The 13,439-nt window shown below is 54.6% G+C and overlaps 1 protein-coding gene across 3 annotated transcripts in view; it reads left to right on the top strand.

Annotated features, from left to right (window-relative positions):
• The window catches only part of RPS6KA2 (ribosomal protein S6 kinase A2), a 297,485-nt gene that overhangs the window by 242,189 nt on the left and 41,857 nt on the right, over window positions 1–13,439 (top strand). For all 3 annotated transcript variants that reach the window (XM_055310838.1, XM_055310839.1, XM_055310837.1), the window contains one exon: window positions 12,595–12,659. In XM_055310838.1, the coding sequence (XP_055166813.1) occupies window positions 12,595–12,659 (65 nt within the window). The remainder of the gene's footprint in view (window positions 1–12,594; window positions 12,660–13,439) is intronic.

The following is a 13,439-nucleotide window of genomic DNA, read 5'->3' as shown; positions in this document are numbered from 1 at the left end:
CAGCAAACACTAGAGAGCAGAGTGGAATAGGGGGGCCCTCCTATTCCCTGCCGTCCTCCAGAGAGCAGATGGTGCAACATTTTAACACTTTGGCAAAACCCATCAACACTTTAAACTGTATACAACTCTCTACCAAGAAATTTTACTTCCAGAAGGCTATCCAGTGCATAAGTTACACGTATAAAAAATGCTTATTGATAATCTCTCTTTTTTGCGAAGACCTGGAAATAAGGTAAATGTCGATCAGTAAGGACACCATTAGGTAAAATATGGCACATCCGTACCAGGCCTAAGGGCAGCCATTTAGATGGGGGTAAATGGGGCGGGAGCACCTGGGTGGCTTAGTCATTGAAGCATCTGCCTTTGGCTCAGGTCATGATCCCGGGGTCCTGGGATGGAGTCCCAAGGTCGGGCTCCCTGCTCAGCAGAGAGTTTGCTTCTTCCTCTGCTCCTCCCCACCCAATCGCCCATTCATGCTCACTCTGTCTCATACACGTTCTCTCAAATAAATAAATAAATAAATAAATATTTTAAGAAATAGAAATAAATAAATGGGACAAGCTGTCACCAGGTGTCTCCACCAGGGCACAGGGGACATCTCGGCTGGGAATTCTTTCTTGCAGAAGACTGTCTCATGCCATAGGATGTTTGGCAGCAACCCTGCCCTCTCCCTAGATGCTTCCCTCCCCAAGCCATAGCAAGCCGAGCTATGTCTAGAGTTGCCCCTGAGAACAGTTCCCCCCCACCGCTCACCCCTACTAGACCCACTGCTCTGTCAACCCTGGCTGGAAAGTTGCCTAGGATCTATCTAGTTGCATAGATGGGTCGCTGCAGAGTCTAAACGCATCCTGTGGGGGCACCTGTACCCATTTTAAAACACAGTAGGTGTCTGCAAGCAAGTGTGCGGAGCCCCACATGGACCCAGCCCCTGACACCCAGCGCCTGACACCCTGACACAGGCCCCCAGATGGTGACTGCCAAAATGACCATCATCAAATGACTTTGATTAAAGACCCGCCAGCATGATAATTACACACATCTTAAGGGGCGCCCCTAACAGAGCCCCAGAGGTCAGATGCTAAGGGCAGGCACTCCTCACTCTGCCAAAGGCCCTCTCAGGACAGCAGCTCTGGTCACTGGGCTGCTGAGCCGGCAGGTGCCAGTGGGGACGGCAGAGAGCCTGGAGGTCTGGGAGAGGGTGCATGCCAGGCTCCAAAGCTGGGTTTACACCATGCTGACATGCAGGGGCTGGGGTGGGTGTATAGGTCTGGTTCTCAGTCTTGAGGAACCTTGAGGGCCTCACAGAATTCCCTCCACCTTGTTGTCACTGGGCACCAGAGTGAAGTCCCAGATGGGCCCCAAAGACACCAGCCAGGAATCATGATGGGCCCTCGTTGTCCTGGCTCCATCAGAGAGGCACTGTTCCTATAGATGCCTGCACCACACCCCTGCGTTAGGAACGCCGCTTGCATGTTCCCTGGCCCTGTGCACCGTGTACACCGTGTGCACCTCCACACACAAATACCAGCTTGGGAGAGCCTCCTCGAATCGGTGGCCTCCCCATATTCATCCCGGGGCTCCCACAGGCAAGGCCCTCATGTCACCTGTCCTGCGATGGGGAGGGTCACAGGGACAGTGGGAGCACTCGACCCCAGGAACACAGACAGGGAGTAAAGGGCCCCACATCTGACCCCCATCCTGGAATTGTCTTGTGATTTTGTCAATCCCCTGTCACCTGGCCTGGGGGCCTCTCCTTGGTCACTGTGCTTTCTGGGAACAAGGTGCACAGACTTCTTAACTTTTACAGCGCATTTTAAGATCTGGAACCAACCGGTAAACATGTCCCTCAGCTCAGTGTGTTCAACGTCCCTCCCTTGAATTTATCTCTAAGAGTCACAAAGACCATAACTGTTTTTCTATTTCTGATCTGACTCTCATCATGAATTAATTGATGACCTTTCATTAATGTCTCCATCTCTGTGGAAGTAGCCCCGAAATAATCCCTCCCTGTCCAAGGCCAGCCTGTAGCGTGGCTTGGCAGGTCTTAACCCACAGAGCACCTGCCTCAGAGCCTGGAGTGCACAGAAACATCACTGCAGGTCATTTCTACTCCTTTACGAGACCCCTCCCCTTCTCCCCCATCCCCCACCAAGCCCACACAGGCAGAGTCCCTGTCTTGTTTTGTCAGTCTTCCAGATGCCGGGTTCCAACACCTGGACGCCCCTGTATTTCATTCTGTGACTCCTTCCCAAGTGCTCTACCCCCAGCCAGCATGGGCACAGCCTCTCTGCACAGCCCGGGAGGCAGGCGGGAGGTCAGCTCTCCCACTCCTCTGCCCCATCGGTTCTTTAACCAACCAGCTGAACAGCTCACTTCTCTTCCCGGGCCTCGGTCCTCCTGGGGAGGACGGTAGTGTGCATGGAGCACTGCACTAAGAAAATCATTATCTCATTGAAATCTGCACAACAGTGCTTCAAGGTAGGGAAAAGGAGACACTTAGATTTGCTTATGAGAGAGGTGTGTCCATAAGAATTACTCGTAGTTGCAAAGTACAGAACGCTTAAGCAACTTAAAATGATTTTACCCAGTGATTTAATTCTTCAAAGTGCAGTTTATTTTTCTTGCAGTAACAAGTCATATGGCCGTAGAGGGTTGTAAGCATTGGCTCGGCAACCGAACTATAGTTATCAAAAGCCCAGGTCTGCTTATCTTTTTATTACCACCCTTAGTACATTGCCTTTTCATCTTCATGAGTGGTGCCTTGTGATCACAAAGTGGCTGCCACAGCTCCAGGCATCACATTCAGTTGAAAGGAGGAAATGGATGAGGACAGCTGCATCTGTCCCTTTTATCAGGAAGGCAAAGCTTTCCCAGAACGCTGGGACTTCTCCTTACTTCTTGCTAAGTAGAAACTGTCACTTGGCACTTCTAACTAAAAGGAACATGGGAAAATAAGTATTAGGATAGAAGGAATAGGAGATTGGGAATGGTTGTCTTATTAGCCAACCTCCAGGGTCGGCTGCGGGAGGTATTCGATAAAGGGTGAGCCGACCTGAGGGAGGGTCTGTGCCTGGCCGACCTTTCCCCAACTCCTCAAACCCTATTTCTCACTCCTTTCAGCAGATCTTAGGGACCCATTAGTTAGGAAGGAGAGGGACTATATGGTATGTAATCTAGAAATAATACACATGCATATGGGGCTCCCCAGTGCTTCCTAGGCTCTGGCTCTGGTGACACAGTGGAGCAAAACCATGGTCCTCGCTCTCACAGGGCCTTTAGCACAGCAGAAGATGCTAGCGTTAGCCAAGGAAGCAGCAAATGGAGAGAGAGAGGTATAAGGTGGAGCTCACCAGAAGGAGAGAGAGCTTTGCAGGAATGTGGACACTGGCAAGTGTGCACCGGGGAAGGGGAGCTTGTGAGGAGCCCCAGGTGGCAGCACCGGGCAGAGGGCAGAGGGTTGCAATGCCAGGACCGTATCCCGCCTGGCACTTACTTGCTAAAGTGACCTGGAGCAGATGTCTGCACCTCTCTGGGCCACTTTCCCTATCCGTGGATTGAGGGTGATGGCAATACCTCCTTCAAGTGTGGTTGGAAAAACCTAAAGAGCTAGAACAGTGCCTGACACACAGGACATGCTTTCCTGTGTCTGACAAATCCATGAAAAGCAGAGATCACCGGAGCCCCAAGATCCGTGGTGGGGGATCGTGTCTACACCTCTTGGCTGCACTGCTTCCTACTAACTGGACCATTGTCGTTCTCTCCTGCTTGGCTGTGGGACAGAACAGAGAAAAGTTATCTGATGCACAAGTACCGATACCCTGCGACTCTGGGAAAAACGAAACAGACTATCGTTTTATGGGATGCATTTTAATAGACATTGTTAAACCTTCTCCTGAGATCATTGCAAAAAAGAAGAGTCCGTGTTTGACCTGTGTCTGGAGAGCCCTACGTTCCCTGACAGGAAAGCATCAAGGTGGCCTGTCGGGTCCTGAACTCAACGGGAGGGAGCGCAGGGCCCCTCCACCCACGGGGAAGGGGGACACCAGTGCAGTCGCCCTCCGAGGCCCTGTCCAGGGTGCTCCACCAGGAACCTTGCCCACAGCTGAAACTTCTCTTTCGGTGCCGAGTTTGTGCTGCAAAGGTCTGTGTAGTCCCTGCCCTGTCGTTCTCGGATGGAGATCTGGGCACGTGGTGAATTGTGACTGTGCGAGCACGTGTGAAAATCACAGGCTGGCGAGGGGAGCAGACATGGCACCTCCTCCCCTTCCCCAGTTCCCTCTCAGCAGAGCCCCGGCCGCCACCCGTTCCCGCCCGGGGGAGCCTGGCTGTGGGTCCTACCCCACCAGACATCCCCACGGGGACCCAGACTCAGAACGGAGGAATGAAGACATCGGACCCATCCGTTCGCTGAAACACACACGAGACCAGAAGCGAGTCACACTGGTCTCCTGAGGCGGCTGAAGACTTGTGCCTGGAAGTCACTGTCCTTTCAAACACTGGTGCATTAGCTGGAGAGGATTTGTCACCACGCGCCGCCTGGTGAATGGCACTTGGGGAGGAGCTGTGTTTCCTCTCCCTCTGCCTGGAAGAAGGAAATGATTTTCTAAATAATTTATTCTTTTGTCTTAGAATTTAATGTCACAAAAGTCACAGTTCTCCAACCCAAAGTATCATTTTGTTATTTAGTTTAAATCACTGATGAGAGAGGAAGCTGGGCTTCTCTCATTAAGTGTATGGGCTTATGTCATCTTAGAAGAGCCTGGCCCAGTGGAGCCCCCAGGAGGCATGACTGTCGGCCCATCTGCGGCCAAAAACTGCCCCTCAGATCATCCCCAAAGGGGGTCCTGCAGCCTCCAGGAGCAGTTGGCCCGCCCTCGGAAGATACACAACAGAAGATGTCCAGACTCAGCATAAAGAAGAAACTGTAGTTGGGTTATTATTAGTCATACGACTTTCCCTGGGGACGTAACTGAATCTAATTGTCCCCAAATCCTCTGCCGTAAGGAGGGAAATCACATTGCATAGATGTGTCTTGGTCTGCACAGGCAGTTAGGTCCTTCTGTCCTTTCCATTTGCTGAGAACCTTACCCTTGGCCATCAAATAGCCCCCGGCCGTTCAGGGGGCTCAGAGGGCATCCCCCTTCCCGCCCCCCACTGTTGCTGATCCTCACACGTAAGCCAGAACCTCTGTCTCTTGAATCCTACCCTGTCGAAGCAACCTGGGCCCCCAGCCCACCCCAGGCACCCCACCCCATGGCCGGCCCGCGTTGGTGCTGGGAAACAACAAACCCCCTGCACGTCCCCCTGCACCCTTCCTGGCGCCTCCCCTCCCACTGAGCCCCCCCGGGAGGCCCACTCCCAGGCCTCACACCGGCCCCACGTCCCCATTGCCCCACTGCCTCTGCCCCTCACGCAGGAGTGGAGTTCCCAGCGGGTTCAGCCAAGCCCACTTGCATGCTGGGGGTAAAACAATAAGCTGGAAACAATGAGGGGCAGACAGATAAGGGTGACTGCAGGGAAGGGTGAGACACTCAGTGGCTGTCCCATCCCACTGATGAGCTTCCTGAGCCCACAGAACAAAGTGCCACAGACCATGCACTTACCCCAGGGACGTAATGTCTCCAGCTCTGGAGGCCCGAGTCCTGCATCAGGGCATGGGCAGGGTGGGAAGGAAAATCCCGGGCCTCTCTCCCAGCTCCTGGGGGCTGCAGGATCCTTGCTGCTCACAGGCTTCCAGAAGCACCAGCCTCCTCTCTGCCTTTACCTTCACTGGCATTCTCCTGTGTCTGTGTCTGCATCCCAAGTTGCCCCCTTTCCACAAGGATGCCGGTCAGATTGGGTGGGGGTCCCCTCCTCCCCCGCCCAGGATGCCTTCATCATAACTAGCCATATCTGCGGTGTCCCCACTTACAGATAAGGTCACGTTCTAAGGTTCTGAGGGGTCAGAACACCAGTACAAGAATTTCAGAGGGACACCCTCCAAGGGCAGGTGCACAGAAGTGTACACCTGGAAGAGCAAAGGTGCCTCTGCTTGACCTCTGACACTTTGCAGATGAAGATGCCGAGGCCCCTCCTCCACCATGGCTTGCAGGAAGGCCCCGCCACGGCCACAAGGTCTTTTTTTTTTTTTAATTTTTTTTTTATTTATTTATGATAGTCACAGAGAGAGCGAGAGAGAGAGAGAGAGGCAGAGACACAGGCAGAGGGAGAAGCAGGCTCCATGCACCGGGAGCCCGATGTGGGATTCGATCCCGGGTCTCCAGGATCGCACCCTGGGCCAAAGGCAGGTGCCAAACCGCTGCGCCACCCAGGGATCCCCACGGCCACCAGGTCTAAAGCCAGTGGCACTTCTGCCTCAGTATCCCCCCGAATGTCCTCACTCAAGACTCTGAATCTAGGTCTCTAACCTGCTGCTGACTAAAGGTATTCCCTGCTTGGCAACCGAGCTGTGTACACCTGAGCAGGTGCCGGTGACGCGGGCAGATGGTGCTGGCAGCCTCCAAGGGGAGCTCCGGTCCTCAGCCTCGGGCCTAACAGGCAAACCTGCAAACCGGAAAAGCCAGTCACTGCAGGTGTGCAAGGGCAGGGTGCTGCCGGCAGAAGGCAGGAGGGACAGAGCCATCGGAGCTGGCAGTCTCGGAGGGCGGGGTGCGTGGGGGAAGCAGGCTGTTTCCTGCATGGTGAGCAGCGAGCTTCCACACTTCACGGACCTCGGGAGTCTTGGAGTGCCACTTGTGTTCATTCCCACTGTGACTTTGTGCGGAGGCACGACAGCTGACGACTCTGAATTGGGCGAAGGTACAACTTACTGTACGATGCGACCCTGTGCTAAGTATGTCGGTGGCCCCCAAACAGCTGCTGTTCCCGGGAGGGGGTCAGAGGGCAAAGTTGCAGAAGACGGGCGAGGGGCATGCGTGATCTCTGTGTCTGAGGGGGGCGCTGAAGGAGGTGGTGCAGGCCAAGCAGGGGCTGCCAGGGCATCCCTGGAGGGGTCCCCCTGAAGGGCGCGGCCAGGGGACGGTCTCACTGTGCTCTAGAGAAAGCCCCTCGGGGCTGGTGTCACTGGCTGGTTGGTCCACAGGGGCCAACGGGGAGATGGAGGAGGGGGTCAGGCTTGCTCTGAGAGGGAGGCCTGGGGAGATGAGTCCCTGGGCTGGGCCTCCGTGTCCTCATCTCCGCCCTCGAGGTGCCTTCCAGGTGTGACACTCCTCACTCTGAAAGATTCGCAAGTCCAGGAGGTCAAGGACAAGCCCCGCCCCCACACCGGCATCTGTGTGCTCAGGCCAGGGTGGCGCCCTGGTGAGGTCCAGGCCAGCCCTCCAGAACCTCAGGGTGCGCCTCTGGGCTCAGGAAGGCCACCTGTGGTGGCTGTTCTTGTGAATGGGTTTGCAGAGCAGGGCAGAGAGTAAACGCCTCTCCAGCGAAGTTGGCCTGCTTTCCAGACCTTCCCGAGGGATTGGAAGATTAGGATGGGTGCTAAAAGGGAGGAAACCCATTCTCTAGGGTTTTTCAAAGCTGACAGCTCTCTACCTCGTCATCCCTCGTGAGCCTCTGTGTCTTCCTAGAGGACCTTCTACGAGATTCTCAGATGCCCAGAGGAGTATGTGGCAGAGAAAGGAATGAGGTGCACTGGTCCATATAAAATAGCACAGCTGTGTAGACCACGTCAGATCCCATCTCAGGCACACCTGTCGGCACGGAGCTGCCCACTAGCAGGGGATTTTCTGAGTTTCTTGTTTCTGTTCTACTCCCCAACGTTGGTCTCCCCAAGACATGCTTTACAGGCTGGTCTCCGAGGTCCCATCCTGGGTCCCATCAGCAGCTGGCCAACCTCTGACAGCTTGGTCAAGAACAAGGCGCGGTCAGTTCACACCAGTGTCCTCCGAGACACAGCCCAGCAAATGTTTTAAACACCGAACAAATGAAATTTCAAAGGGACAGCAAAATAGTTTCGGGACTATGAAAAATAATGTATAGATTGCATGTGAGTGAATAAGACATAAAAAACAGACCTCATGTTCACCTGCCCGACAGGATAGCCTGGATATTACAGGTGTGCCAGTAGGTGGAGTTCGAGGAAGCAAGGATAGTAACCAAAAGTAAGCGTGTTCTGAACACATGCCGGGAAGTGGACATAAGGGTCACCTGGACGGCTCAGTTGGGGAAGCATGTGACTCTTGATCTCAGGGTTGTGAGTTCGAGCCCCACGTTGGGGGTAGAGGTCACTTAAAAAATTAAAATTTAAAATTAAAAAAAAGGGGGGCACCTGGGTGGCTCAGTGGTTGAGCGTCTGCCTTCGGCTCAGGTCGTAATCCTGGGGTCCTGGGATCGAGTCCTGCATCGGGCTCCCCAAAGGGAGCCTGCTTCTCCCTCTGTGTCTCTGCCTCTCTCTTTGTGTCTCTCATGAATAAATAAATAAAATCTTTAAATAGAATTTAAAAAACAAATGATAATAAAAATTTAAAAAGAAAAGAATTCTAGATGGATGCCGTGTGGCACCAAAACAACAGAGTGACTACTTCAGAGGCATCTCAGGGGCCCCAGGGATGAAACGTTCCCAACACTGTCTGTGGAACTGAAGAAACAGTAGAAATATTAGGGTCAGATACCGAAACCTTTTGAGAGTACGTTACTGAGAAGGTGGAAGCCCAGTGCTGATGAACCCCACGGTGAAAGTGTTCGCCTTGTCAACGCTGTGAGCAGCGGAGGGCTGGACGCACCCGGCACTGAGCACTAGAGGAGGGCACACTCACCGTGACCCGTGGACGTAAGGACGGGCCGCCTGGATGAGAGATTACACCCTCACCCTGCATGCAGGAGTCTGAGACTCAGGTCCACGTGAACACGCTCCGTGATACGCCCATTTGCTGACAGGCCACTGGTGACTACATGTTCCTACTCCCGAGAGTCGACTGTGAGCTCCCAGAGCTACTGCTCCATTGAACTTCTCAACTCATCTTTACCTGGCGTGGAGGACGTCGTGTGAGTCACCTGCCTAAAAAGAGAGAAGTACCCCCCTCTGTTCCCAACATCTCCACCGGTAAGGATGTGCCCTCACCAGCTCTGTGTGATGGGGACCAATCGCAGCCCTCCACGTGGGGCAGAGGGAGATCTCCATGGCATCGGGTCAGAGCCCACAGCACCCAGGTGTGACCCAGGCATCTGCACAAACCTTTCCTGACTTTCCCGACCCCCAACCCTGCTCAACCCTGCCCGACTGGCTCTGCTGTTCAGTTGACGTAAGAAGGGGTCATGGATACAAAGCGGCCTGCTTGACACGTCTCGGGAGAGGATAAATAAGACTAGATCCAAAACAATGACCGTGCGTGGTGTGCACACAGGGGACGGTGAGGTAGCCCCGAAGAACCGTGTGCAGAAAAACTTTTCCTTCCGTTTCACATTTTCCTCCTTTTGGAACGAACACCTATAATTTTTAGCAATAACCCAAGTGTTAATTAATTCACTGTCGACTGTTTGCTGAGGCTTCAAAGCACAAACATGGGATAAAAATCTCACTGCAGCAGAAGAAAGAAGGTGCAGATAAAAATGTGCTGATTGGGTATCCGAGAAAACCCAGCACAGAACTCGGAGTCACACCCAAATCTGTATTTCCGTTTGTGTCTCACTTGGTTCAAATCCCTGCAGACCGTGTATTTGCAAATGACGGATGAGGGTGAAATGCAACGGGTGCAAGATGCAAAGCAGATTCTTCAAAGAAATGTAGCGATGAGTCCCCCTGCAGGTGCCTGCACCCTTGGGCTCGGACGTGTGTGCTCGAAGTGCCCCCTGCCAACAGACCCATAGGGCTTCTGGCAGCCCGGCAGCACTCACCAAAGAAAGAGCTGGGAAGCAGTGCAGATCCGGGGTGGGGTTTCCTTCCACTTTAATCCTCAGGACCGGGAGGATTTTTGAGTTCAGAGTTCTGGTCTTCATCAAAGGGGATCAGCGATGGGCTGATGGGAGCCAGTGCTGGGAGTCAGAGCGCTGATTTGTTGTGCACGGTTTTCTACAGCAGCCGTCTGGGTACCGTCACAGGCTGCTGGCTGCTGGGATCAGATCCGGGAACAAGGGAGCCAGACTCGAAAATCCAGAGAGGTCTTCAGGGGGAGGTCCTCGAATATAGAACCCATTTCCCTCTACTCGCGCCAATACTTGTGACACCAGACCTGTGGGGTTTCCACACCAGCGAAGTCTTCACTTCCCAGGAGACACCAGCTCCGTGTCCTACGATTCACTTCAGCTCTGGCTCTAACCACCCGGAGGTGGCACAGTCCCACAAGATGCCCCACTTCAGATGCCAGTCCCCCGCCCGGGGCGTCACCTGTGCTCCCCACCAACCAGCTATACATCAGGAGTTTCCGAGACCCCTTCTGTGGGTCTGATGATATGCTGAAACAGCTCACAGAACTCAGGAAATCATTTCACTTTCTATTACCAGTTTATTACAAAGGATGTTTTAAAGGATACAGATAAAGAGGTACCTAGGGTGAGGTCTGAGGGGAGTCCCCTTGGAATTTGGGATGCGCCACCACCACCCCAGCAACACATGGATGCATTTTTGTTCTTCAGCTCAGAAACTCTCCAAACCCTGATATATGGGGCTTTCACAAGGGTTCCACTACTTAGGCGTGCTCCATGAAATCACGGGGGGTTGGTGATGGGCTCCACCGCCAGCCGTCTCCCCTCCCTGGAGGTCAGAGGTGGGGCTGATCTGTCCCACCTTCTGTTCACGTGAGTGGTGCCCACGACCACGGAAAGACCAGGAAAGGGCAGTCAGGGGATTAGGATGTGAAAGCATCCAGCCCAATCCAGGAAGACTTCAGCTCCTGGGATCCCAGCACCCTGGATGGAGGACTCCACCCGACTTCCCAGGCCCTGACAGTGTGGCTGGATGGGCAGTGCCAGGGTGGCCACAGCTTGGGGTGGCTCCCTGGTCCTCTACACACCTTCCTGCTCCTGCTCCTTCCCATAGCAGCCAGCAGCCACCACCAGCCACCTTTCTGGGGTGCTGGCTGAACAGGGAACCCCTGAACCAGGCACTGACCTGCAGAGCTCAGGGTGGGGTGCAGAATCGGGAAGTCTATGTCTCACAAACCGAGTGACACAAAACCCCCTTCCCCAGGCTTGGGACAAGAGCTGGCTGGAGACAGCCCAGCCCCCACAGCCTGCTTCCCCTTCCCACCTCCCCAAGCCCCCAGTGCCCTCCACCACCCACTGAGGCTCCTCTCCAGCCTCCCATCCTGGAGAAAACACGGAGCTCTTAGGGCCTCGGGATTTTGGTTTCTCTGGACTAATAGACTTATTTTTAGAGCAGCATTGAGAGAAAACAGAACAGCAAGTACAGCAAGTTCCCATGTATGCCCCCCACCCCCTAGACAGTTTCCCCAAGCCCTGAAGTGGTGTCAGTGCCGTGCACTTTGACAATGGATGCACCAGCACTGGCCTGTGTGCTTCAGGCAAATGTATAATGACGTCACCATGTGGGGCAAAACATTTCCCTGCCTGAGTCCTCTGTTTTCTGCAGATTCGACCTCCCCCCCAACCGCCCCCCCCACCCGGCCTTGGGATTTAATGTAAGCAGCAAAGTGAAAAGAGAACTAACAAACCCAGCAGAACTATTTATAAGCAGTCTCCAGGGCCCCTGGCGGCCCCGGGGGTGGATGCCAGTCTCTCTCTGGGTTTTGTCCCGCTGGAAGCAGCCTCTCCAGGTCCTGGCTCTCTTCCTCTCCCTGTAAACCCAGAGCCATCTAACACGGCACTCTGCACTGCGGCCTGCCCTCCTGCTGCTTCTGCACGTTCTCATCCTTCTGGAAGGCCAGGCTGAGCTAGGATTAGTGGGTACAAGAGTGCAGCCAGGGGGCAGGAGCTGTAGGGCTCAGTAGGGAGAGCATGTGACTCTTGATCTCAGGGTTGTGAGCTTGAGCCCCAGTTCAGACACGGAGCCTACTTGGATGGATGGATGGATGGATGGATGGATGGATGGATGGATGGATGGGATGGATAGATAGATAGATAGATAGATAGATAGATAGATAGATAGATAGATAGATGGAAGGGCACCTGGGTGACTCAGATAGTTGGGCATCTGCCTTTAGCTCAGGTCATGATCTCCAGGTCCTGGAATCGAGTCCCATGTTTGGCTCCAGGCTCAGTGGGGAGTCTGCTTCTCCTCCCTCTTCATCTCCTCTTGCTCATACTTTCTCTCTGTCTCAAATGAATAAATAATTTTTTTAAAAAAAGATACATAGATATATACATAGCTACATACATAGACAGATAGACCGATGCACACATGCACACATGCAGCCAGGCTGTGATGGGCCTCAGCTCCCCCTCCGAGTTTCCAGGCACCTCCACACCTGCAGCAGGAAGCTTCCAGCCTGCCCCCACCCCTGCCCTGGCCCTGTCACAGCCCTACAGAGCTGTGGAAGCAGGGAAGCAGGGGAAGAGGGGCCCCTTCCCTCAGGAAGAAAGCATTGGGAGCCGCTCCGGGCACCCCCCCCCCAGCCCCTCGCACTGCTGTGCCAGAAGCTATCAGAGGTCAGGAAACCAGGAGTTTGTTCTGATGCTCACCTCTGCTTCATCCTCTGACAGGTGCTGGCATCGACGGGGTGGAAGAGATCAAGCGGCATCCTTTCTTTGTGACCATAGACTGGAATGTGAGTTGCACAGTGCCCACTGCCCTGCATGATGGGGACGTGAGGTGGAGGGTGCACCAGCTTGGTACAGACCAGAGGTGACCGCAGCCCTGTCACCTGGAGTGGGGGCCTGCCTCGGGAGCCCTCTGAACAGGCTGGTATTTTATAGGCACAGACCAGGGACCCCCTTCCTGCAGTGCCAGGCCGAAAATCCCTTTAGCACTTGGCCCTTTGGAGACAGGTTGAGATGACCCTGCCGCTACTCCCACCTGCTGAGGACAGAGCAGATATCACCTTCCACCCAGTAACAGGCTGCAGGAGCCCTCAGGGCACCGGGTCACTGGGCTGCCGGTTCTCTGGGTCTCTGGGCCCCTGGGCCCCTGGGCCCCTGTGTCTACAGGTTGCTGGGTCTCTGGGCTCTTGGGCCCCTGTGAGTCTCCAGGCTGCTGAGCTGCTGGGTCTCTGGGCCCTTGGGCCCCTGTGGGTCTCCAGACTGGGGAGCTGCTGGGTCTTGGGGTCTCTAGGTTCCTGGGCCCTATGAGTCTCCAGGCTGCTGGGCTGCTGGGTCTCTGAGTCCCTGTGGGTCTCCAAGCTGCTGGGTCTCTGCGTCTCTGAGTCCCTGTGGGTCTCCAGGTTGCCAGGCTGCTGGGTTTCTGGGTCTCTGAGTCCCTGTGGGTCTCCAGGCTGCTGGGCTGCTGGGTTTCTGGGCTCTGGGTCTCTGGGCCCCTGGGCCACTCTGGCTCTCCAGGCTGCTGAGCTGCTGGGTCTCTGGGTCTCTGAGTCCCTGTGGTTCTCCAGGCT

The sequence above is a fragment of the Nyctereutes procyonoides genome, unplaced genomic scaffold (assembly GCF_905146905.1).
Source record: "Nyctereutes procyonoides isolate TBG_1078 unplaced genomic scaffold, NYPRO_anot_genome, whole genome shotgun sequence".
In the NCBI taxonomy this organism is placed as follows: Eukaryota; Metazoa; Chordata; class Mammalia; order Carnivora; family Canidae; genus Nyctereutes; species Nyctereutes procyonoides.
This window is presented reverse-complemented; position numbering and strand designations above follow the sequence as displayed.